This window comes from Lycorma delicatula, chromosome 7 (genome assembly GCF_047948215.1).
Source record: "Lycorma delicatula isolate Av1 chromosome 7, ASM4794821v1, whole genome shotgun sequence".
In the NCBI taxonomy this organism is placed as follows: Eukaryota; Metazoa; Arthropoda; class Insecta; order Hemiptera; family Fulgoridae; genus Lycorma; species Lycorma delicatula.
The window spans coordinates 99,192,052-99,219,798 of record NC_134461.1 but is presented as its reverse complement, the minus strand read 5'-3'; the positions used below and the strand labels follow the sequence as shown (position 1 = coordinate 99,219,798).

General features: G+C 29.4%; 1 protein-coding gene across 2 annotated transcripts in view; it reads right to left on the bottom strand.

Moving 5' to 3' along the window:
• Window positions 1-20,445: 20,445 nt before the first annotated feature.
• Window positions 20,446-27,747, bottom strand: part of LOC142327378 (nose resistant to fluoxetine protein 6-like) — a 126,945-nt gene continuing 119,643 nt past the window's right edge. For both annotated transcript variants that reach the window (XM_075370379.1, XM_075370378.1), the window contains one exon: window positions 20,446-24,099. In XM_075370379.1, the coding sequence (XP_075226494.1) occupies window positions 23,996-24,099 (104 nt within the window). In that variant the 3' untranslated portion in view covers window positions 20,446-23,995. The remainder of the gene's footprint in view (window positions 24,100-27,747) is intronic.

Genomic DNA, 27,747 nt, shown 5'->3' with positions numbered 1-27,747 from the left:
ATTTTTAAACTTTAATTGGCTACCCCACCACCAATATTGCCCCCAAAATATATTTTTTTTGGGTTGCTTGCACTTCTAAAATGCTTATGAAGACATTAAAAAAAATCTGTTAAAGTATATCCAATAAATAAATTAAAAGATTTTTTTTTTTTTCAGTTTTTTGGGGAAAAGAAAATTTTGAGACAAAATATTTTAAAAGCGGTAAGATAATACAAATTATCTTACCGCTTTTAAAATAATTGTTATATTTAGCACGCAAATAGATTATATTAAGCACGCATGAACACGCTTGCTGAACAGCTTGATACAAGCGTACTTAATACGTATAAAGTGGGGTTATCTTTACAAAACTTTGAGAAAATTGGCTTCAAAAAACTACCTACTCCACTCCGTGGAAATATTAACTGCAAAATTTTACCAACAAATTCCTCCATATGCACGAGTCTCCGTACAAAATTTAATTCAAATCGATTTATCCAGTCAAAAGGTTATTAAGCTTCTAGCACGCCAACACACGTACAGTATATACGTACGTACGAACATTTCTCCTCCTTTTTTTGACTTCTTGGGTTATGAAACGTCGAGAAATAAAATATAAACCACTCCATTTTTTTTTCATTGATTAACCTATTTTCCTTCTTATAGTATAGCTCTAGAGGTATGATGCCAGGAAAGTAAAATGGTCTTCTAATATTTTCATACTAGCACTAGATAGGAAATCTTGGAGAGCTGCATCAAACCAGTCAAATGACTGAAGACAAAAAAAAAAATATTTTCATACACTTTTGATTACCCATTCCAAAATATTTACATTTAAAAGAAAGTTGGGGGCATTAAATTTTAGGAACCTGATGGAAATAATCCCATAGAAAGTTGTGCATGTAATTTAGTCAACTGATTCTTTTTTTTTTAAATCTTATTATTCTAAACGCACGAGGGTTTGTACAAGTAAAATATTGTTTGCTACCCACGTTCATATATTCCGAGATAGAATATAATATACCGCTCTAGCGCGAAACAAGCCTATAAAAGGTCATATTTATCAACAAATTGCCTTTAATTGCAAAATATTTTTGCCGTAAGCGTATAATAAATAGTAAAACTAACAAGTTTAGTTACTATTTACACGCCTTGATTGTCCGTCCTGTAGGAGAAAGAGTGATAAAGAAAAAGAAATAATATAACATTAGTTTAGGTTGTAATTTTGCGGTGTATTTTCGCATTTTACTTCCTTGTAATAAATACGTTGATAAACTGTAACAATTATTGTTATTATATCTAGCACTCTTGTCCTGTACACCATACTATGTACTTCAATTTATCTAATAATTACAAAGTACATTATGTAATGCGCTATTCCAGCAATAATAGTACAATGGTATACTATGATATTTATCTATTGTAATCTTATAAAAAATAATAATAGTAATACATAAACACGTTCTGTTTAATGTATTTATTAAATTATATTTTATAGATAATATTTTTGTTCTTTTTTTATAATTACATACAATTTAGATTATCACTAAAATAAAATTAAGTTATTATTTTGCATAATTATTTTATAACCATACTAATTAATGTTATTAAGTCATATTTTTCAATAACATAATGCGTTTTTCTATATTTTATTATTAATAACATAAAAATTTTAACTTATAATAATAAAAATACATAACTTTTATTATAACCGTCGGAATATTTTTCATTGTTTGATAATTTTGTTTTTCATTTTTCTATAATATTTTAAAATATTGAATTACGAAAAAGTAGTCTATGTAAACCTGTAATGATTGTCACGTTTATTGTCTTCGTTTTATCATATGTATCTCAGGATTATTATAAGATATCATTATAAGATATATATCATATTATAAGATATCATTTAAAATTTATTCATCCTTAATATAATGCATTAATACATAATGTATTTATTTGTTTATTGTTTAACTATTTACTTATTTACATAGAAAAAAGAGGCTTACGCCCTCTTACAGTTACTAGGTAATAATGAATTTTATAGCGAGTGAAAAATGCCATGCCTGACCGGAGTTCGAACCCGGGACCTCCGGATGAAAGACCAAGACGCTAAAAATCTACCACTCCGCAACACTGCTATTATTATTATTATTATTATTATTATTATTATTATTATTATTATTATTATTATTATTATTATTATTATTATTATTATTATTATTATTATTATTATTATTATTATTATTATTATTATTATTATTATTATTATTATTAAACAATTTAATTGATATTTTGGTGATTTTTTTTTTTTTTTTTTTTGTTTAATGGTTTAAACGATATTAAATAATAAGAGTTTTTATATTTAAATATTTAATTTTAGATTAGTTAATATTTTATAAAAAGCTCATTTGCCGTTAGGATATAATGTAAATTTACATATACGTCACATTATTTTAATTTTTCTGTCATTTACATTTTCATTTATTTTTCTTCACTTTCTTTCTTTTCTTTTTTTTTTTGAAATACTGGTTCGTTATGCAGATCAGATTAACTTAAGGGTGGCACATCGTATACGTAAAAAAGATTTTTAAAAAATAGGGGAAGTAAATTCCTGCCAAGAATCTTTTCGGCGTAAAATGTTCTTTTCCACATAAAATAATTTCTGTTTTTAAATATTGTTGTTCCCTATTTATACAAAGAATACATGTATCTATATTAAGGTGAGAAATCCCTTGTTATTCTCTTTTGTTTATTACGTGTCATAGTATCGTGTAATATGAAAATAAAAATAGGTAAGACGTCATGACATTATTTACTTAATCTGCGTATTTTTATTTCATAGCATTAGGATAAAAAAATCTAATGAAGGTGTTTTCTTTTAACTCTAAATAAACTTGTAAATTTTATAAATTCTTATTATAAGTATAACTAAATAAACTTAAAAGTTTATGATTAACTTAAAAGTAATATATTTTATATTACTTTATTACTTTTATTTATCAGGTAGATAAACTTTTTTATTTGAAATGTTTTTATTCTAATTAAATTTTAGATTAAAGTATACCTTCTAAGCTACGTTTGTATAATTTATTAAAATACTGTCAAAAACTTTGTATAATATTACACGGACCTAATGCACTCAGGTAGTACATTATGTAATATTATTTAAATGATTACATTAAAAAAAGGCGTTTTTTTTTTTCATATTTACATTTAACATACGAAGTTTGTTTCAAAGTTTAAAAGCTATCTTAAAGTAGAGTAAGTGAATAAAAATAAATTTTAGATACAAAGTTAATAATTTTTTAAACCCGTAATTTATACTATTTTGATGTTTTTTTTTTTTAATTTATCCTTAACCAGAAGACTTTGACAAATATTAATATCGTATTACCGACTGAAATTCTAAACCTGATGAGTAAGTATTATATTCAAAATTAGAATAATGTAAAAGGTCGACCAATTCATTTACAGTCGCCTACATTAGTTTTTAAATTAATTAGTTTTACTCTTTTCCTGGAAACTATTTGTGATATTTACATTTATTTATAAAACTTTATTTATCTTTTTAACTCTATGATGAATTTGTGTCAAGTGTATATTTGAAATTGCTAGTTGTGAAAAAACATACATAATGTTGTCTTCTCGTTTATTTGATAATATAAGGAGTTAGATTTTTTTTTAACAACGTTCAAAAAAAAAAGAGAGAAGCTTCTCAATTCAATATGTATTTATTTATTTTTAATATGGTTTAAATTTTGTTAGTTCAAAATGAACCGATTTTTTTTTTATGTGTACGGAAAGCTACATTGGTGGTTCCATTGAAAAAGTTTATTGCTAGATAATTTAGATGGAAGATTTTTAAAATAATACTTTATATTTTCTAAAAAAATAGATTTGAAAATTTCTTAATTCTTTCATTGCCCTCGCCATTTAGTCACGCTAAACTTGAAGAATATTAATTGAAAAATTCTAGGTAAAAGTAGATAAAATTCTATTCTACCATAACACATGCTCGTTAGTAGTTTTTTATATTGTTTCTCTACATTTATCTTAGTTTTATCAAAACTTAGATTGCTTACATTTGTGTTTCTTGCGAACAGATTTTTTTTGTACGTGACATTTTTTGTAGGCGTATCCATATTTAATAAAAAAAAAGTAAGAATGTAAAATAAATATATATAAAAAATAATAATACTCTTAAAATCAGTTTAAAAATTGTGTTCATAGTAAAACATTTTTTTTTAAAAACTTTACAACTACCGATCTACAAGCAATGTTATTTGTTATATGTATAACAAATATATATATTTTTCTATACTGGGTATTTCAAACAGGACTTCACAAATCTAAAAGCTTATAAAAACTTAGAGATAATTTACAGATTCGGTTGAGGTATAATTTCATAAAAAAATACATCAAGTTTTTTAACAAACATTCACTTTGGTTCGATATGGCTTCTATTTGTAATGCGACATTCACCCCACCTGAAGTCGATTTTATTCCAGTCGGCCGTTACCTCTGCAGCTGCATCGTTAATTCGAAGTCTTGACTCAACAGACACAGGTGGTAAACCCATTCTTTAATGAACCCGATCTTGATATAATACGATCGGGTCATAAGTCTGATCGTTAATAAACCCCACAAAAAAAAATCTAGTGGTGTCAAATCTGGGAAGTGAGGTGGCCATGCAATTGGACCTTCAAGACCAATCACGACCTGGGAATCGAATATCAAGAAAATCTCCGACTTCTAGGCAATCTAGTTATTTTGGGCAGTTAGTTTCGTCTAACTGAAGAATTAGAAAATTTTGAAAGATGGCCAAATAAACGATACGATTTTAGGTTGGCTCTTGGAAGAAGAACGGACCGTACATCCTTTGTTTGCTTAGGGCACAAAAAACATTGACCATAAGGGTATCACGAATGTTTGAAAGATTTCGTGAGTGTTTTCACTACCCCATATTCGGCATTTATGGGTGTTTAGCAACTAATGTGAAAATTGCGTTGAACTGCAGTTGCTGACTGCAAATCGAGAAACCAAAACGCACAGCAAGCACGTTCCCCGCCAGTAAATGAATTCATATTTAACAATACTGGTGATAGCTTTGGTAGCCAAATTCGGTACTAATGAACTACGTAGTCGAAACTTGATTTGTTTTGCTATGAAATGAGACCTCAGCCGAATCTGTAAGTTACCTAAATAAATTTTTGTATGCTTTTAAATTTGTGAAGTCCTTTTTGAATCATTCTGTATAAAGTATAAAATTTCCAAAAACAGTTTTTGAATACCATATAAACTGAAGGGAGATATAGCAAGAGAATAAAAAAATTCAATTTTAAGAGGTGGGGATTGATTTTTGTAAAAAATCTTTTTGGATTATTTATATATGCAATGAAGGAGTCAAACTGGCAAGTAAAATTTTTCCTAAAATGCCTCTAAAGAAAATCTAATTTTTTTTTCGCGATATCCCCCAATCTTCTTAAGAGGGTGGTTTAAGAGGTTAGTTCGTTCCACTTACATTAATTTTGAAAAAAAAAAAATTAATATGTTACTCCAAATGTAGAAATATTTGAACCAATTTTGAAGAAAATCGGTTTAATCAATCTTTAAATATAAGGCTAAAAGTAGTGCGTCGAAAACACTATGTATTAGTAATGGGAAGAATCGTGAACGAGCAGTTCCTTCGATTCAATTCTCTATACTGAACGAAAGAATCGAGAATCGGTTTGCGGGAAAAACCGATTCTATTTACGATTTTCAACAATAAATTGGATAGGCGATAGAAAACCAATCTTTCTCGTTACAATTCGATTCGATTCATAGCAATCTTTCTTAAGAAGTCGAATAAGAATTTAGAAGAATCGAAGATATTTAGTAGATATGCATCAGTTGAGTCGACATGATTATAAAGAGATATGAACCGCTAAACATGGGTAAAGAAGAGAAACACAGCATGCGCATTAGAGTTTACAGTTTTGGTAGTGGTGGCAAGGAAAAGAATCGTTGAATCGGACGAAAAATTCTTTTTTACGAACCCTTTCTGAGAATCGAATCGAAAGAATCGATTCCTGAAAAATAATCGTTTATCTCATCATTACTACGTACATACATGAGCTTGTAAGTTCACCCCTAGCAATATACTGTATCTGGTGAACTATTCATTGTACTGTACTAGTCTGTTATATTTACATTTTATATACAAATATGACATGTTATTAGTAATCCGATGTTATCATTTGGTTAGGTAGTACAGTAAACACCCGTCACGACTAAGCTAGCTGATAGCGGTTGACAAAAACAGGGGCAAACCTTCAGCTCAAATAGTATACATAAATAAACGCATATATTTTTTTGTATCCTAGATGAACTAGTTGGACCCTGAAACGTAAAGATTTGTAAAACAAATCCGTTATCTCATTTTGATATGACCACTATGTTTTCCCCCATTAATATAGTATTTCTACTACATTCGCATGAAAAGTAAGATTTATAAGCTAATAAATAATGTTACTAGAATATTCTCTATTCCACTTGGCTGTTTTTCATCACAGTTTGTGAATAAAATCTGTAGGTACATTTATTATAGATTTGAATAAAAATTATGCTTAACTCGATTTACTTAAGAGCTATTCTGTTGTAAAACCGTGTTGCGTTGTAATTGAACGTCTCAAAAATTAGGCGTATAAATTATGTTTTTATGTTTTATGTTTGATTATGATCTGATTTATATGTAATGTTTTCATTTGGCTTCGACTGAATTTAGTTTAATTACGAATTAATTACATGACTGTTATATTTAAAGCTATTCATTGTTGACAAAGTACTCGTATACGAGTAGATTGCCCCTCCAGATACTAGTGGGGCAATCAAATGAGTCATCCGTTAGAATTTTTTTTTCCTGTTTAGCCTCCGGAAATCACCGACAGGTATTACTTCAGAGGATGATACATATGAGTGTAGTCCTGGACAGTCTCAGGTCGATCATTTCTGAGATCTGTGGTTAATTGAAACCCAACCACCAAAGAACACCGGTATCCACGATCTAGTATTCAAATCCGTATAAAAGTAACTGCCTTTACTGAGATTTGAACGTCGGAACTCTCGACTTCGAAATAAGCTGATATGCAAAGACGCGTTCACCACTAGACCAACCCGGTGGGTTGGTAGAATTATTGTATCAACACAATCGCACATGCTGCAATAAAATCCCATTACTACAAACAACAGTTAGGATAGCTTTTACGCTGAACACAGTGTACCATTTTTATTATAAAATTATATTAATAATATTATTATAAAATTAATAATATTAAATGGATTTTAATTAGAATAAAATAGTTTATGGTACACTCTATTCTTTTATATAATTCTGATTTTTAATTTATTAAAAAATAAATAAAATTGCCATACTTGTGTTTTAAAATTGAATTGATCCGATCGATTAAGTCAGTATTCATTCATTAACTACGAGTACTGTTTTGAATTCTTTTACTATTGGTATTATGCTAGTTAAAGCCAAACGAATGAGTATGTTCTAAAAATGTTTCTCCATCAGTTACTTTAACTTTGATCTTTTATATTTTTTCTAAACTCAGTCTGAAACGTAGTAACAGCACTACCTACAGAATCAACCGATGTGGTTTTTAAATTGAATTCAATCTCAGTCTTAGTATCTCAAACTCGCTTATTTTACATTTGCAATGAATAAAATGTTCGTTCCACTTTTCAAACGTAGATAACATTTTAAACTTTGATAACTGTAATACTGTAGTTGTAATACTTTTGCACACGCACATAACGTGTTTTTAAAGCACCGTACTTTGCTATACACACAAAAATACTGACTGATAATGGATGGATTCAGTACTATGTATCCTTTCATGTTAAAAATTCCTAAAAACTCAGAATAATATAGATAAACCGTATGATTTCACTAAGTAATTACAATTCCATTCATTTATCATTCTAAATAAAAATGTCTAATTTAATTTGACTGTGCATTTTCAAATACTATTCATAAAAATGTATGCACTTTTTCCCTCAGTTCAGCTTTCATTTAACAATAATAGAATGCTAATAAAAACCCGTTTTTATTTCAGCTAAATACAATACTTAAAGATAATTTCAGACAAAGATTATGAAATATATATATATTTTTTTTATTATTCTTTCATAAATGTGTTTTCATATCTGAATATAATATTTTATTTATGCTGTTGGGTTTTTATACAATCAACCTCTTTCATCTTATTGAATTGAAATTTTGTTATTACTGTTATTATTATAATATCCTTGTATGTGTTAAAATGTATGCATTTTTCCCCAAAAAAAAGAACACATTGTACATGATAATTTATATGAAAGGCTGTTTCTCCTGCTACCCGACATTTAGATCTATAGTTAGAAATCAAAAGACTACTTTGACCCACGTCTGACTAAATGTGGTGGATAATATTTATAAAAAAAAAAAAACAGAAATTTCGTAGTTTTCTTGTGAAATCATGTGTCTCTCCAACTTTAAATTGTAATGAAATAAGTAAAATTATTAACATGCACATCTTATATTAATCGTATACAATTATGAAAAAATATAACTTCGATTGAGTACTGTTTGTACCAAGAGAAATTCCTGTTTAAAAAAAAATGATAAACTTAATAATAGCCTCAGAAGGATTTTAATTTTTTTTTCGTCAGGGGAGTGTGACAAAAGCTAAAGAATTTCACTTTTAATCTACATTTTTATATCTTCACGAAAAGAAATTTATTTAGCCTAACTAGAGGCGATGATGGTCCATCGAGTTGAAATAAAAGTAAGTACCTCTCTTCATTATCGTAAAGTTTTATTTCTCCCCTTTTTGTAAGTCCCATTTTCTCTTTTTACTGGCTGAAAACAATTACACGTGGGTTAAATAGCCTTTCTATCTCGCTCCTGACTTTCATACTTAGCTGCAAAGTGCCGCTTCCAAGGACCACACAGAAACATTTTCACAACCTGTTCCCAACAGTGGTCACCGTGTATATAGATACGGCTGTTCTTGTACATGTACTGCGATAACGTTCGTTCACGAGGGGTAAAGCTACCCTTTGCAATTAGTCCCGCGGGTTAAGGAACCCACCCGTTAGGGTTTGACCCCCTTTGATTGTCATTCCACCGGATGATAATGTGCGACCCTCAATTTTTTTTTTTTTTTAGAGACGGCTAAGCAAAAGGGAGGACTTGGCCGCCCACAGTTGGCAATGACACAAAGGGACAAATTGTAATTTGCATAGTTAATTACGGAGGATGTTTTATAGCTGTTTAAGAGCTTTGCAGTTCGTTCACTCGCTCGCTCGTTGATTCGGTCGTAGGTCGGTCGGTACGTTCATTCGCTCGCCTAAAGCGCAAATCAACAAACATCCCTTTAGTTCGTGATACAGAGATGATTATTCAAGGTTTCATTCTCATTCACTCCGCGGGGGTTGTTTCAACCCTTAATAAAACTTTTAAAAAGAATTTATCTCCTCTCGTTCTTTTAACTAAATAATGGGGAAATCAAAAGAATAGAGTTTATTTTATAAAAAGGATAATGTACAAACAAAATTTATTGTAGCGTTTATGATTAATGATAAACAACACTCATATGATAAATTACTACATACAAAAAGTATGCTTACAAAGTTCGGATCCTTTGTTCATCCTTCTTTTCCGTCTAATCAAAACAAAACGCTTTGAAAAGAAAAGCTTAAGGTAATTTCTGTTGCGTAAAAATAACAGCAAATAAATAAAAATGATTTTATTGGGAAACCGGAAAAATAATAATACTACGTCTATAGAATCAAAACAATAAAATATTTAGATTTGAGAATGTTATCCCAGTGTAAGATAAGTGATTTGGAACACCTTCCTTTACTTTTTCTGTTGTTAATACTTCCATTCTAAAATAAAAACAGTTAAAAAGTAATAGCTATCTAAATAAATAGTATAAGATATTTGCTTAATTATGTCTTCTAAAACCTTTTTCCTTAATTATGAAAATAAACTTTTTTCCCCAATAAAGTTAATGTTTATTTTTGTAACTTATATTTTTGACGTCCTGTTTGTATGATGTACATGTAAATATTAATAGCATTGAATATTCCTGTAATACTCGTATGTGATGGAATGAGTAAATTTTATTAATTTTTAAGTTTATAAAAAAGGAAAACTCTTTATTTTTTTTTTTAATTTCCCTATTAGGTTCCGGTATTGTATTTTTCAATGAACTCAAACCCAAAGTTTCACTCAAACTCAAAGTTTCGTTAATGATGTAATAAAATTAATTGTTTTTTTTTTTTTTTTTTGTAATAATAGGGCTAATCCCTCTACCAAGCTGAGACAATGTAAACAATTTACTGCATGTCAACCAAAAAAAGTAAATTAATTTGTTTTACAATATCTATCGTAGCCTTCATTACAACTGTAATCAATGAAAGGTACAAAAATCAATAACCAGAGTTGCTTTCTCTGAAATTAATAATGTTCTATATATATCTACAGTCCTTGTTTTGAACAGAATAAAGGTTTCATTTTTAAAACTAAAATCTAATATCCAACAATATGTTTGACTCTGTAAAGAACCAAATGAACAATTAAACAATTTATAAAATCTTATTTTTCATTAGTAAGCTTCGCAGGGTAATCTTGTTATTTGGTTCTTGAATAAGAATTTTAGAAGTGACTTTTATCATCTTATGTCACCTATAACTTTATGAATTTAATATACAAAGATCATTCATTAATTAAAGATATAAATTGCCTCTGAGGTAAAACAGTTTATTTAATCAAAGTAACTTTTTTCAGTTTTCAACATAATCTCTAGCAACATTAATTAATACATTTGTCCCATCTTTGAATCTATTTATGTCTTCTGCGAAGAAATTTTTGTTTTGATGTCTGAGACAATTTAGCAGATTTTCTTTGACATCAACAATGACATTAAAAGTCTTACCACGTAGCGCCTCCTTGAGTGGACCATACAAGTTGCCTTTGCGCTGAAATTTAGTATGTTTTTTCAACTCTGCTGGCTTCACTTTTTCGATAAGCATGTCACAATAATATGCACTATTTATTTTCTTTGATCTTCTAGAAAATCGGCAAAAACCGGGCCTTTTGCATCCAAAAAAATTGTCATCATGAGTTTTTCTGCTTATTATAGGGTTCCGAATATTTTCTTGATAAGTGAATTCGTCTACTTTCATTCCAAGCTTCTTTTTTATTCCGGTTCATGATGGTAAATCCAAGTCTTATCACAGGTTCACATCATACTGAACAAAAAAGCATCACCTGATGATACCTTTGTTTCAGCTCTGTCCAAATGCGAATTCTTGTTTGCTTTTATGGTGATCTGCTGTGGATTCGCTTGGAACCCATCTTGTGCTTGTTTTATAGCACTTGAGCTTGTTGGTCTTCTTGATGAGAGAACCTATGCGAGTTTCAAACGCTGAAATTGAAACTTCAATTTGACGTCCAGAATGGTCCTCGTCAATCATTGAAGTTGATCAACCTTCTTTAAATTTTTCTATCCATTTGTAAAAATTTCTGCAGCCCAAAATCGGATCTGCGATTTTGGGCTGCTGAAAAAAAAACTTCGCAAACTTCAAGAGAATTTGCCATCGTAAAATGAGATATTGAGGTTATAAGCAAAACAGTTTAAATCCACATACTTGATCAAAAGTCATCACAGGGTTGGCAACTCTTATGAAAGTACCATAAGCCTAAAAGAGTTACAAGAAAATTAACTTAAAAGTAAGTTACATTTCAAAGTGTAAAAATTATCGTGTTGCTTAGTTAGTTATGTTTAAATTTTAAGAATATATTGTAACTAAAGTAATATCTATTAAACAAAGAAAAACTTCTCAGGTGTAAATCATAAGAACGATAATAATACTTTACTAAAGGAAATTTTTTAGAAACTTAAGCGGTGTTAGTTTCAGTTAAATCAATCAGTTTATTAAAATAAACTTAAAAATTTGATTATGAAATCAGGAGGAAAGTTTTCTAGCTTTTGATAATATTTGCAAGCCTATAAATTTTGACTTGACCAAAAATTTATTTTTGATAAGTTATCGAATGAAAATAAAAAAAAATGATGGATATTCTCTGCCGACTGTAAATAAATTTTTAAGAAGAAAAAATAAATTACCGCTTATGAGGCTTCAACAAGAAAGTTAAAGCGTTTAACTTCTCAATTATTTTCTGACGGAAATTTTAATAGTGTAGTATTTGTTTTTGAACTGTTATTTTAAATAGCAAAGCTTCGTAATAAGCTGAACGAAAATCGCTGGCAACAAGCGTTCGGCCGATGTTTCCCGGCAAAGCTTTCATTAGTTAGATACAAAAATATAATCGCGTTGCCGGTTCACAACAATTTTATTTTCCTTCCTGTATCCTGTAAACATCGGTGAGTTTTGACGTGTCAATGAACAGACAAAAGAAACAATTTTTTGGAGCTCTCTTTGTATGAATGTTGTAAAATAAATTCATATTTTATATAACCAGTTTGAAATTAATCCAGTTATTTATTATAATTTACGTTGCATAAATATATTTCTGTTATTTATAGGGTAAATACAGACAAGTTTTTATTTTTTTTTTTAAAAGAACTTTTAAATTTGTACGAAGTAAAAAACAAGTAATTAATTTTAAATTATATAGTATATTTACTGTGAATATAGTGCTGATGTTCAAAATAAAGTGATATCGGCCTGCCGGATAGTGTCAAACGTGCAGTTTTCAATATGTTTATATTATCAGTCTCTTTGGTCATTTAATATTACAAGTACGCAGTTGCGTTGAATTTCCGAGCGGAAATTAGTACATCTTTTTATCATTTTTGAAGACTGACTCAAAGAATTCTTTCAATTCGATTTATTCGTTCACATGAAATTGCTATAAGAACTTCCATTAAGGAATAATTTTTTCAATAAATTAATCCTATTAACTTCACTGTGTGTATATATATATATATATATATATATATTTTTTTTTTTTTTTTTTTTTAAATACTAGCATCCCCATTATCGCTTCACCCGCGCTGTATGGTTACTTGCATTTCCCGTTGCGTCAACTTTTTTTTAATTTTATATTTTTTAATCAAGTAAACGAAGGCAGGTGCAGCCAGTCGCGTAGTACATACAGTAACAGTGGCAGTGGCTGTTGGTTGAGCCACCACGCTGTGTTCCGTCGCACCCCTTAAAAAATCAAAATTTAAAAAACCCGAAAATAGTTTTTAGATATTATCTGATGAATATTTACAACCCCAAATCTATTCAATATCTTGTTTAGTGTAGTAGAAAATGAGAAAAACTTGCAATCATATTCAAATTAATTTTATCTCTCTTGATTCTGTTCAAGATCTATTTTCGTAAAAATTTTGAAATTAACTTTTAAATATTCTCATGAAGATTGCACATACCAAAAGTCAAGTTGATATCTACATTAATTACCGAGAAGTTAAAAAAATAGTAATTTTCATTTTACTCCATCATAACCCCCTTTAAACTCGGATTTTTAAAAATCCTTTCTTAGTGTGCACTTACAGTAGACGGTTGGGTAAGCAAAGCAAGCCCTGACTGGCTAGTATATGTATATTTTAATGATAATAATAAAATAAATTAAATCTAATAAGTAAAATGAATTAAATTAACCCGATCTCCGTGGTGGAGTGGTAGCGTCTCCGCCTTTCATCCGGAGGTCTCCCACAGGTTTGAATCCCGGTCAGATATGGCATTTTTCGTATGGTATTTTTAATTTAATTGACTGTAGGAAAATGGAATTAAAAATGTCCAGTTTTATTTTCCTACGTACCAGCTTTTTGCAAGCTTCTGTGATGAATTAATTCATCAGTCAAAAAAAGAAGATAATTTAATCTAAGAACCTGTGTATTGATCATAACAAGCTATCGGGCAAATTATTCTGTATTCTTTGAAATTTTGGGTTAATTTTTTTAATTTATAATCTACTTAATTTATAAGAGTATATCTTTGACGCAAAAGTTCTCTACCTTTAGATAATTATTATTATTATTATTTATAATTAAAGGTACTGGTACTAACCTTTAATTATTTTAACTTAAATACTCGATTTTTGAAAAAAAAATTTCTTTAATCTTTACCAAAATCAATTTTTTTTAATTCCTCTGATTACTTTATGATTTTCAAAATCATCTAACTCGTTTTGATTAAGATTTAAAAAATTTAAATTCAAATTTTAAGATTCAAAATTTGTGAACATTTCTCTTTCTCTCTTTCAGTTCGATCTCTATGTTTTTCTTTTTTATGAAGCTGTATTCCATTAAACATTTTTAATATGTACTTTATCACCCTCAAAATTATTTTGCATATAAGCTATCGCTTTTTTTTATATGAAGATTAGAAAAATTTTACCAACTCATCTAAAGTTCTAAAATTGCCTATCGTCTTAAATTCCATGCATATCGTATATCACTGTTCACTGCCGTAAGAAGGAACGTTTTAATAGAATTTCTTTCCATATAGAAACTTTACTATCAGTTATCTATTTTTAAGCATTGTAATATCACTAGTAATTCTCATTATACCTACCCGCATCAATAACAAATTACTACTCAAGAAAAAAAAATTACTCTGATATTTAGATACCTATTTTAAAGTGAGTTAATTTGTTTATTTTTTTTTTTATTTTTATTAAACTGGTTTAGAAACAGTTACGTACTTACAGGTTTTATTTAATAATATGTACTTATGTTCCATCTAAACTGGGTAGCTGATGGCTCATTGGCAGATAATTTAAAATTCTTAAGCACTTAAAAGATATATCTGTAACAAGGATCGTATGCGTTTTGAATGATAATGTATTCGCTGTTTTAAACTATTTTTATGTTTCGATACTAAATCCTTTTTGAAAGTTTGTAATTTTTTTACTTTAAATATTTTTTCCAGTTTTAAAATGTGATTATTTTCTAATTTTTTTTTTTTTTTTTTTTATTATGTATTTACGGTTAAATAATGAATACTCGTATATTAATAGATAACTATAGTAATCCGCAAACTTTAATTATATTCATATGAAATCCTTACTATGTATTATCAGTAAATCACAAGGGCGGGTGGTCTACAAAATTTTATAGCTCATGAAACGCCACCATGTAATAGACCTAACATGTCGTTATAAACAGTTACATTCGTTGGAACTGTAACTGGTGGGAAGTAGATATGACTTCCCCTAATTCTATAGCACTATTTCTCCTACCCCTTAACTACACATACTTACACTGACGCAATCGCTCCCTTTTAGACATACACACACACACATAGACCTTAGACGTTTGTAATCTGCACACCCCTTGTTAACTCCGTTAGAATATTATTAGCTAAGGGTCGAATGAATCATCAGTTAAACTACAGATAGGCTGTATTAGGGTTGTTTGACGGTTTTTTAATCAATTTATATTTATAAGATTATTATATCAATCTTAAATAATAAACTAAATTTTTGCTTAGATTTAATTAAAATATAATAATAAAATGCTTGTTAATTATTTTCAGCTGTTAATAGTTTTTTTTTATTGCCTTATAATTAAAAATATTATTTATTTTTATAAAAATGCTGATCTAAAAAAAAATATTAAACAAAAAATATAAAATTTATATTAAGAAAAACATTGCGAACGAAAACAATTTCTTTATTTTTCGACTAGTATAAATCGTTAGCAAATTAACAGAAATTTATAAATTAATCCATAATTTGGCGCTGATTTCAAAACATAGACATTTAAATTTTGTTTTCCTAATGTATATATTGCAATTTGTTCAACTAATAAAAAATTAGCAACCCCCCTCAATCACACGGCCCAGTGAAATAAGGATGATATGTACGACATAACCCACCGGGTTGGTCTAGTGGTGAACGAGTCTTCCCAAATCAACCGATTTGGAAGTCGAGAGTTCCAGCGTTCAGGTCCTAGTCAAGCCAGTTATTTTTACACGGTTTGGAATACTAGATCGTGGATACCGGTGTTCTTTAGTGGTTGGGTTTCAATTAACCACACATCTCAGGAATGGTCGAACTGAGAATGAACAAGACTAAACTTCATTTACCCTCATACATATCATCCTCTGAAGTATTATCTGAACGGTAGTTACCGGAGGCTAAACAGGAAAAAAAAAGATATTACGACTTGCAAATGAAGTGTAGTCTTGTACAGACTCAGGCCGACCATGTGTGGTTATACCTGAAATGTGTGGTTAATTGAACTCCTATCACCAAAGTAAACAGGTATCCACTGTCTAGTATTTAAATCCGTTTAAAAGCAACCTACTTTTACTAAGATTTGAACCTCAGAATCTACGAAAAATAACCTCGAAAAAATATCGCAGTTAGACACATTTGGGGAACATGTAGACCACCGCCCTCTGCTGACAGTTCGTTCTTCCGTAAAAGCCACATGAAGGCATACTAGTGAACCGTTTAATTTATAACACGTTGTTACGTCTTGTTAGAAAAAGCCGTGCTCTTTTTCACGATCTGTTTGTTAACTAAATGTAGAATAATAATAATAATCTTTATTTCACAAAATAAACAGATTACAGATGAAACATTCTTCGAAAATTGTGTGATACGCTTTTGTATTGACAGTCTGATCAAAAAATATTGCTCCAATAATACGATTTTAATTTGTTAACGCTATAAACTTTGTAAAAATTATTTTAAGAAGGCACATCATAGACCTATTTTCTTATCGTAAGGTGGAGCTGACCCATTTTCTTATCCTCGCTAGATGTTTGAGGATCGAACATCTACTAAGGATTTTCAGTTGTCCGATACCTATTGTTAAGCGAATTTACATGTCCAGATAAATGAAACCATTCCTCGTCTTGACATGGAATTCAGCTTCGGATTTGTCTATCCATCGATATGCTTTTGAGAAGCTAGCCCCAATAATTAAGACTTTTGGTTTTTCTGTTTTCTTAAATTGTTGCACGATATGGTTTCAAGTAAATCGTGAAGAATCTTACAGAAATTTGTGTATTTTACACCACTTTGTTGTGATAACTTATGTATATATTTTTTCAAAGTGGCAGTTTTTTTAGTGTCGGTTTTTTGGTCTCTTGAGTTCTGTTGGAAAGTCGCATATTTCGTTTTGAGTTTGAAACCGACCCCGTTGTATGCCATTTTTTAATCAAATCCTTTATACTACTAACTGAGATACTGGCATTTGGAAATTTTTCTGTAAGTATTTGACTCGTTTCTTGAAAGGATCCATGACGCGCATATTCTTCCACTATAGCAATCCCTTCCTTCGATCGAGTTAAGGCATGTTAGAAAAAAAAATGGACAAAACAAAACTATACTTCACTGAATTGTGAAAAATTTATCTCGTAAACCTCCTGGACAAACTGCTTGAGAGCGAAATCTATTGGAAGGCGATCCTATCATGAGCCGGGACTTTCTCAAGCATAAATGGCAAAAGTGAGTTATCAACAGTGATTGCTACGTGTTGGGTGGGGATGAGACTGTCTGCGGGAAGAGGTAACCGGGGGCCCCTAGGGGTTGCCACTCCTGTTGAGATTCTAAGGCTTACAACATGCCTCTGAGTAATGCCAAAAGGCGGGTGAAATTTAGGCATGGTGAACCAGGGGAAGGGTTTTAAACGGTGAGTGCCCGACATCGCCCGTCTATGCGGGCAGGCGGCGACTGGAAGAGCTTTCCCCTCCTCCGACGGAAAAAAACAGCATGAACAGTTACAGCTGATAACAATAAATAAAAGCAGTAAAAACATAACCAACAGTGGTACTAGTGGCAGAAACGTTAAAGGTGATATCAAATAACTAAATTTTGAATTCGCTCGGTTCGATTTTAATTTCTTAACCCTACAAAAATTGCAAAAATTATTTTATGAAATAGCAAATTAGAATATTAAATATCAATAAACTAACAGTACTTTACCTTTTTTTATTTGCCGTATTATTTGAACAACTGTTTACCATACTTAATTATTTTTATTTAAAATAATACTGTATTAATTAATTACTTGTTTATCACTGTACTAAACAAAATAAAGTGCGCAGTTTTTTTTTGTTTCTTTTTTCTAATAAAAACAAAAGTATTTTTGGAAAGTTCTTTTTTTAATTACTATGTCTCAATCTTTGTTTACTTCCTAGAAAATGTATTTCTTTTTATTATTTTTAAAAGAAGGAGAATCCATATAAAAGTAAATAAATTGTAATTTTGAATTAAACATTGTGTTTTTCTGAAATAAATCAAAGAAACCTTTCAAGTAATTTATAACAAATTAGTTATAGATGAATTTATTTATTTTATTTTATTTTTTTTTATCAACAAAAGTAAAGTATCAAAGTTCGAACAGTGTCAAATAAAGTAAATTAATATACTTTGATGGCTTCGTATCATTCTTTGAAAATCTTTTGTTATATTTGTAATAATACTTTTCCTCCTCCGTATCTGTCACGATTTTTTTCCTTATAATTACTTTTTTCTGTTTTTCTTTAATACTTTATTTATAGTCGCATCAACAGTTAAAGTCATTAGCGACTTAAAGTGTAATGTTACTGTCTCGGCCTCCGTGGCGCGAGTGGTAGCGTCTTGGCCTTTCATCCAGAGGTCCCAGGTTCGAATCCCGGTCAGGCATGGCGTTTTCACACACGCTAAAAATCATTCAGCTCATCCTCTGAAGCAATACCTAACTGTGATCCCGGAGATTAAAAAAAAAAAAAGTGTTATGTAGCGGTAAATTTGTATTCTTGAACAAACTCAGGTCGACTACTCCTGAGACGTGTGGTTAATTGAAACCCAACCACCAAAGAACACCGGTATCCACGATCTAGTATTCAAATCCGAATAAAAGTAACTACCGTTATTAGGATTTGAACCTAAGAACTTCTTCAACTTCGAAATCAACTGATTTACGACGATGAGTTTACCGCTATACTAACCTGGTGGGTTTATAATTACTTATTTTAAAAAATACTAAGAAAAATAGAAATTATTTATTTTTAATTAACTTAGAAAGAAAAAAGTATATAAAGTTAAATTAAAGAGATTTAATTATTCATTAATTACTGAATATTTCCGGAGGTAAATTAAAATATCATCATGTAAAAAGAGTTAATTAAAAATAGATTGTATTAAAAATATAAATTGGTTATAAAATTTATAAATGTAATGGAAACCAAAGCATAAAATCAAAATCGTAAAATTAAAGTGAAATCAAAATTATTTGTAAAACTAAGTGTCACGAGTGAAATCGGTTATTGCCTTTTTTATTTTTTTTTATTTTTTTTTTTTTTTATTGCATTTTACACTGTGGTCCCTAAAAAAATCATCCGATTTTAAAATTTCATAACTATTCAGCTTTTAATCCGTTTTGATCAAACAAGTACTTTTAGAAAGAGGAACTCTCGAGTTTCACGCGGTTACCGCTAGGTAGCACCAGAACAATGTCAGATAAAATGGCGACTCCACAATAAAAATCATTTTGGTTCTACGCTTCGCGCATTAGGAGTCCGTAATTACTGTTCAGCGCGATTTCCGTAGGGAATTCGGTGTTGAACCTCCTACCGCTCAGAGCTTTCTTTCTTGGCGTTCAATTATTTGGGTTTCGCGTTTTGTTAGTGGTAAGGGCCGGTACTAGGTGGTAGGCAAGGTAGGCGAATGCCTAAGACGGCAAAATTTAGGAGCGGAAAAATCGTGTAGAAAAAACTAGAGCGCGAAAAAATAAACACAACCTACAAAAATACATTCAGGCTCCTTGAATCTGGAAAATAATATTATTTACTATTTATTAGTAAAATAATATTATTATTGTAGTAGTTTTGTTTATTGTTTTAAATTATCTCTGAAAATAGTAGTTATTGTTTTAGTTTTGTAAGTTCGTTGTCATTAGCTCTTCAAAAATGTAAATTTCGTTTTTCAATAAAACAATTTTCCGTAAATCTGTATTAGTATTATTGTCTTAATTCAATTATACATAATTTTTCTGGTTAACATGGTTCTTTTATAATTCTGTTTTTTTTTTGGAAAAATTTTAAATTTTTTGAAGCTTGGGGAGCAGTTTTTTTTTGGTTTTTCTACGGTGAAAAAATGCTAAAGCTGTCTCTGTAGTTGTCCCAGACATTCTGCTGCACACAAGCATTCATTCGTCTTGTACCGGTGGATCTTAGCGTTGATTGAGTTGCATTTTTATTGAAGATATTTCGGATGAGGTGTTCATTGCTTCTTTTTGATAGATGTTTGGCGTGATTGTTTCAGTGAAAATACTTGAATTCCTGACTAGAGATTTGATCGTTGTTGATTTAAATACGTTTGGGAGAGTCTTTAGTATTTGTAATGATCTGCATTTTTTCAAAGGAAACTTGGAGGCCAGATTTAACTGCGATCCTTTGATAACAATCATAAAAAGGATTAACGTAAAGAAAATTTTTTATTAAATTTAAAAAAATAATTTTATTTTTTGTATATTTTTACGTTCAAAAATAAGTTAATTAAAATAAATACTAATAGTAACAGTCTAATATTAAATTAAAATTTAAATATATATATCCTTGATATAATTTATACATTTTAACTATAACAATAATTAATTATACAGACTTATTTTTAAATATTTCATTCTATAACCAGTTATAAAATTATTTCATTTATTTTTTAAGTTGTTTATTTACAAACATAGTTTATTCTGTGTATTCTATAAATAAAAAATTAATTTATCTTATATAATAATACAATAAAATAATTATTTTTTTATCACAATTATAATAATCGTAAACCTGTATAGATTAGTTTTGTTTCTTTTCTTTTAATAATTAAACTGGAATGTTATTATATTAACTAATATTATTATTTTTTTATTATTTAACAGTAATAAATTTTTTTTTTATTTTTTGATGATGGAAAAAATTATTAAAAAAAATAAAAACTGTAAAATACAGAGTAAAGAAATTCATAATTGTTTTCTTTCCCCCAAATTTTCTAAAGGTGTTTGAATAAAATATTTAATTATTCATAAAGAAAATGAAAATAGTTATATTAAAAATAGCGCAGGTTATATTAATATCATATTCTAAAATTTGGACTAACGAATAGTATTTTTTTATAATTGCCATGCTTTGCCAAACCCTATAACTACTTGTACTTTGATAATTTTAAACAGTAACGCATGCTGTTGCCATCTGTGTGCAAGACATTTTACAACAAAAAAAGTTTTTACTCAAGTAAAAGCAACATTTTTTTTTATTTTTGTATTTTATTAAATATCTTGTTTTTTTTAAATTTTATATAGTTTATTTTGGTAGTAGCCTAATAAGCCCCAACATTATATACACAGTTATGTTTATAAAGATTGCATCATGTTTCAAAATAATTTTATGTAATCTTATGTCATCAGTTATGATTTTTAACAAAGTAGCTTTTAAGATAGGATAAAAATTATTTTAATGTAATATAAAGAATGGTACAATAAAATCAAATTTTACAAACATTGTATCAAGTTTTACAAAATATCAAAATTTTACAAATTCTGGTAAAGTTTATATGTCTATAGAGGAAGGTAGTAAGAGATAAACAAAATAACAGAAGAAATAAATTGTGGAATCATAATAAAAAATATATTCAGCATGAAAAAAAACTATTTTTTTATTAATATTTTTAATGATTGTATTATATTAAAATAATGTACAATTGTAGCAATTATTTTTTCTGTAATCTAAAATTGAGTATAACATAAAATTCTTATGCCTTTTGTTATGCATAACGGTGTGTTGAAACTATGAGCTTTGAATGGAAGAATAAATTTCTTAAGTTGAGAAATTGAGGCTGTTAAAAAATTCTGGAAATAAGATCAAGTGATACTGTAATGATGAACATGTAAGAACAAAAGGGAAAAACTGATCCAGCGTATGACATGATTGATATGAAATAATTAATTTTTTTTTTTAATTCATACAAAGTAAAGGTGATCCAATGCATTCTATAGAACAGATATCTCAGCATCAAAATTTAACAAGATGTAAGAACCGCCATCTTAAATCTTGTTCAATTTTGATGAGGGTAAAAATAAGAAACATTTTGAATCAATTAAACTACTCTTTTATTCTGATTTTTGTCAGGTAACCAGTTTTAAACTTCACAAAAAAAAGAAGAAAGACTTTTTGATGCAACTGAATTATCTTTTACTTTCTGGGAATAATTGATTGTTTATTTAGAAAGGAATTTCTATTATAAAATCAAAGAATTTGTAAAATATTTGTTCTAATATAGTCTAATTAAAACCATTAATGCAATGAAAAAGAAGAAATTATGAGAAAAATTCAGAGGCACAGTTAACATTGTAGAAGATAAAATTTTAAACAATTAGTACATCACAGATGTATTACTTATTTAAGTCTTTGTAATTTTTTATAATAGTGTTACCATTTACGAGATTTTTTACACGATTAGTAATGCCATCACAATAAAAATGTAACTTTTTGAATTAACTACTTTAGAACAATATAGTATTATAACTTTTAACCTTTTATTAAACTAATAGTTCATCCTATTTAACCTTTATTTAACTCAAAACGTAACAAAAATATAATATAGGAAAATGTTGTAAATCATAATGATAAGTTGTTTTATAGAAACTGAATCAGTAATGTAATTATTAACGTTCATACCTGTGACTTTTTTTTAATGTATTTTTATTTTGACTTTATTATTATTATTTATTTTTATATGTGTTAAAAGAGAAGAAATTACATTGAAGATATGATAAACTGTAATCAATTTCATAAGATACTTATCAGTTTAACAAGTAAACCCAAGTTTTATGTTAGTAAAAAAAAAGAATTGTACAAATAACAAGAACTTTTAACAACTTAGTAATAAAAACGTCGACACAAATCTTAAAACTGTTCAGTATGCTGCATAATAGAACAGTTTTTCTAATTTAATATAAGACAATTTAATTCAGAAAATGTCAAAGTGGTTTCCTTCTAATTTCCATTATTTACTCTTCACTAAACCAAATGCACTACTGTTTATCAGTGCTCTAACTACACTAACATGCAAGGGTTGCAGCCATAAGAAAAATAGTGACAGATAATTTAGTGACAAATTAATTTATCCCCTCTCTATGGTAAACATATTACATTACAATCTTGTTTCTACTTAGTACCAGTGAAAACTTGGGTTGAAAGATTTTATATTAAGAAAATTAACTTTATAAACATAACTTAATATTCTGTTTGATTATTAAGTGTATTTATTCTCTCAGTAGATTTTTATTTCTATTTTAATCCAGTAACATAGATTTCACATTATAATTTTTAATTTTAACAAATATAAAAAATAAATATCTTTGAAAATACTTTTTTCTGACCTAAGTAAAACAATTTTTTTTATTTTTTTTTAACTTGCTTCAATTAGACATTAATGATTAGCTGTGAATTAATCCCAGGACTTTCACTATAGCAGTCAAGCATGCTTTACTACCAAAGTTATTTTATTTTTTATCTTTAAAACATTGTGTCATAGAATGAACACAATTCAACTTAATCATAAAAATAATATAAAAATATATATATGTAATAATAATAATATAAAAATAATTTTTATTTTATTTAAAAATCTTATTTGTATGTAACTGGAATTTAATTTAAAAATGCATTATTAAAATAGTAATTATATGCTCAACATTGAAATGAAGTAGTAAAAACAATAAAATTAGTACAGTCTAATGTCTTAATTAAAATTTAAAAATAATAACAATAAACTAAGGAGATACAAAAATAAACCATATCATCTCTGAATGTATGATACAAAACAAAAACTTTTACAATAGAAAAAGAATTAATAATTTATATACTTTACAGGACTAGAAGTGTGTTTTTTTTACGGCTATATACTTTTTTATGTCTATTTTTTTTTAGTTTAATTACATCATTTTACACTATCTTACAAAACTTTTTTTTTACAAAGGTGATTTTATTTTTATTACTATCCTGCTATTTAACTTTTTTATGCCGTTCTTTGTAGAGGATTATTTGGATCTCTTCTTTCATCTGCTTCCATACCATTTCTTGGTCGACCTGTTAATCTCACGCTATTATCTGGCACTATCACTGAAATTATAATTTATTAATTATTAAACATAGCTTAATGAATTGCATCATAAAAGGAAAATATGTTGTTTTTTTTTTAATAAAAATGTTTCACCAACCCCTTTTCCTTTTTTATCATCAAGTACATTCATAAAAAAAGATAGAAAGATCTTTGTGCTTCTTCAGAATGAAATTTTATTATGAAAAATTAATTATAATTCTAATTAAACATTTTAAATTATAGTTATAGATCCTCCTCTATGAATCATGAGACCTTGCCGTTGGTGAGGGGGCTTGAGTGCTCAGGGATACAGAGTAGCTGGACCGAAGGTGCAACCATATCGGAGAGGTATCTGTTGAGAGCCAGACTAAGGAATGATTCCTGAAAGAGGGCAGCAGCTCTTTCAGTAGTTGTTAGGGGCGTGAGTCACAATGACTTAAACGGCCGTTTCAACATCACTCAGTCCTCTGAGTACTGCGCAGCTGAAAGCAATGGAAAACTACAGCTGCTTTTTTCCAAGAAAATGTGACTCTCTGCATTTTCACATAGCAACAATGGAGGCGCCTTCCTTGGTAAAATATTCCGGAGGTAAAATAGTCCCCCGTTCGGATCTCCGGGTGGGGACTACTAAGGAAGGGGTCACCAGAAAATTAAAAAATAACATTCTACGAGTCGGAGCGTGGAATGTTAGAAGCTTAAAAAAGGTTGGTAGGCTAGAAAATTTAAAAAGGGAAATGGATAGGGTGAATGTGGATATAGTAGGAATTAGTGAGGTTCGGTGGGAAGAGGAAGGCGACTTTTGGTCAGGTGATTTTAGAGTAATTAACTCAGCGTCAAATAATGGGCAGGCAGGAGTAGGTTTCGTGATGAACAAGAAGATAGGGAGGAGAGTGGAGTATTTCAAAACGCATAGCGATAGAATCATTGTAATAAGGATAAAATCAAAACCTAAACCGACAACGATTGTTAACGTTTATATGCCTACAAGCGCCCATGATGATGATGAGGTAGAGTGTGTATACGAAGAGATTGATGAAGCAATTAAACACGTAAAGGGAGATGAAAATTTAATAATAGTTGGAGATTGGAATGCAAGCATTGGAAAAGGCAAGGAAGGAAATATAGTGGGTGAATACGGGCTGGGCAAAAGGAATGAAAGAGGGGACCGACTTATAGAGTTTTGCACGAAGTATAATTTAGTAATTGCCAACACCCAATTTAAAAATCATAATAGAAGAATATACACTTGGAAAAAGCCAGGCGATACTGGAAGGTATCAGATAGATTATATCATGGTTAAGCAAAGATTTAGAAATCAACTCGTTGACTGCAAAACTTACCCTGGAGCAGACATTGATAGCGACCATAATTTGGTGATAATGAAATGTAGATTGGGGTTTAAAAACCTGAAGAAAAGTTGTCAGATGAATCGGTGGAATTTAGAGAAGCTTGAGGAAGAGGAGGTAAAGAAGATTTTTGAGGAGGACATCGCAAGAGGTCTGAGTAAAAAAGATATGGTAGAAAATGTAGAAGAAGAATGGGAGAATGTTAAAAAGGAAATTCTTAAATCAGCAGAAGCAAACTTAGGCGGAATAAAGAGAACTGGTAGAAAACCTTGGGTTTCAGACGATATATTGCAGCTGATGGATGAACGTAGAAAATATAAGAATGCTAATGATGAAGAAAGTAAAAGGAACTATCGGCAATTAAGAAATGCTATAAATAGGAAATGCAAACTGGCGAAAGAAGAGTGGATTAAAGAAAAGTGTTCAGAAGTGGAAAGAGAAATGAACATTGGTAAAATTGACGGAGCATACAGGAAAGTTAAGGAAAATTTTGGGGTACATAAATTAAAATCTAATAATGTGTTAAACAAAGATGGTACACCAATATATAATACGAAAGGTAAAGTCGATAGATGGGTGGAATATATTGAAGAGTTATACGGAGGAAATGAATTAGAAAATGGTTTTATAGAGGAAGAAGAGGAAGTTGAGGAGGATGAAATGGGAGAAACAATACTGAGATCTGAATTTAAGAGAGCATTAAAAGATTTAAATGGCAGAAAGGCTCCTGGAATAGACGGAATACCTGTAGAATTACTGCGCAGTGCAGGTGAGGAAGCGATTGATAGATTATACAAACTGGTGTGTAATATTTATGAAAAAGGGGAGTTTCCGTCAGACTTCAAAAAAAGTGTTATAGTTATGATACCAAAGAAAGCAGGGGCAGATAAATGTGAAGAATACAGAACAATTAGTTTAACTAGTCATGCATCAAAAATCTTAACTAGAATTTTATACAGAAGAATTGAGAGGAGAGTGGAAGAAGTGTTAGGAGAAGACCAATTTGGTTTCAGGAAAAGTATAGGGACAAGGGAAGCAATTTTAGGCCTCAGATTAATAGTAGAAGGAAGATTAAAGAAAAACAAACCAACATACTTGGCGTTTATAGACCTAGAAAAGGCTTTCGATAACGTAGATTGGAATAAAATGTTCAGCATTTTAAAAAAATTAGGGTTCAAATACAGAGATAGAAGAACAATTGCTAACATGTACAGGAACCAAACAGCAACAATAACAATTGAAGAACATAAGAAAGAAGCCCTAATAAGAAAGGGAGTCCGACAAGGATGTTCCCTATCTCCGTTACTTTTTAATCTTTACATGGAACTAGCAGTTAATGATGTTAAAGAACAATTTAGATTCGGAGTAACAGTACAAGGTGAAAAGATAAAGATGCTACGATTTGCTGATGATATAGTAATTCTAGCCGAGAGTAAAAAGGATTTAGAAGAAACAATGAACGGCATAGATGAAGTCCTACGCAAGAACTATCGCATGAAAATAAACAAGAACAAAACAAAAGTAATGAAATGTAGTAGAAATAACAAAGATGGACCACTGAATGTGAAAATAGGAGGAGAAAAGATTATGGAGGTAGAAGAATTTTGTTATTTGGGAAGTAGAATTACTAAAGATGGACGAAGCAGGAGCGATATAAAATGCCGAATAGCACAAGCTAAACGAGCCTTCAGTAAGAAATATAATTTGTTTACATCAAAAATTAATTTAAATCTCAGGAAAAGATTTTTGAAAGTGTATGTTTGGAGTGTCGCTTTATATGGAAGTGAAACTTGGACAATCGGAGTATCTGAGAAGAAAAGATTAGAAGCTTTTGAAATGTGGTGCTATAGGAGAATGTTAAAAATCAGATGGGTGGATAAAGTGACAAATGAAGAGGTATTGCGGCAAATAGATGAAGAAAGAAGCATTTGGAAGAATATAGTTAAAAGAAGAGACAGACTTATAGGCCACATACTAAGGCATCCTGGAATAGTCGCTTTAATATTGGAAGGACAGGTAGAAGGGAAAAATTTGTGTAGGCAGGCCACGTTTGGAGTATGTAAAACAAATTGTTAGGGATGTAGGATGTAGAGGGTATACTGAAATGAAACGACTAGCACTGGATAGGGAATCTTGGAGAGCTGCATCAAACCAGTCAAATGACTGAAGACAAAAAAAAAAAAAAAAAAAAAAAAGTTATAGATGTCTGTTGTTTCCATCATAAAAATAGATAATTTGTTCTGCTTCTATTACAGTCTGTTAGGTAATTAAATAGCACATATTTATAGATAGAAATTCATTTATTTTCATTTTTCTGTATTT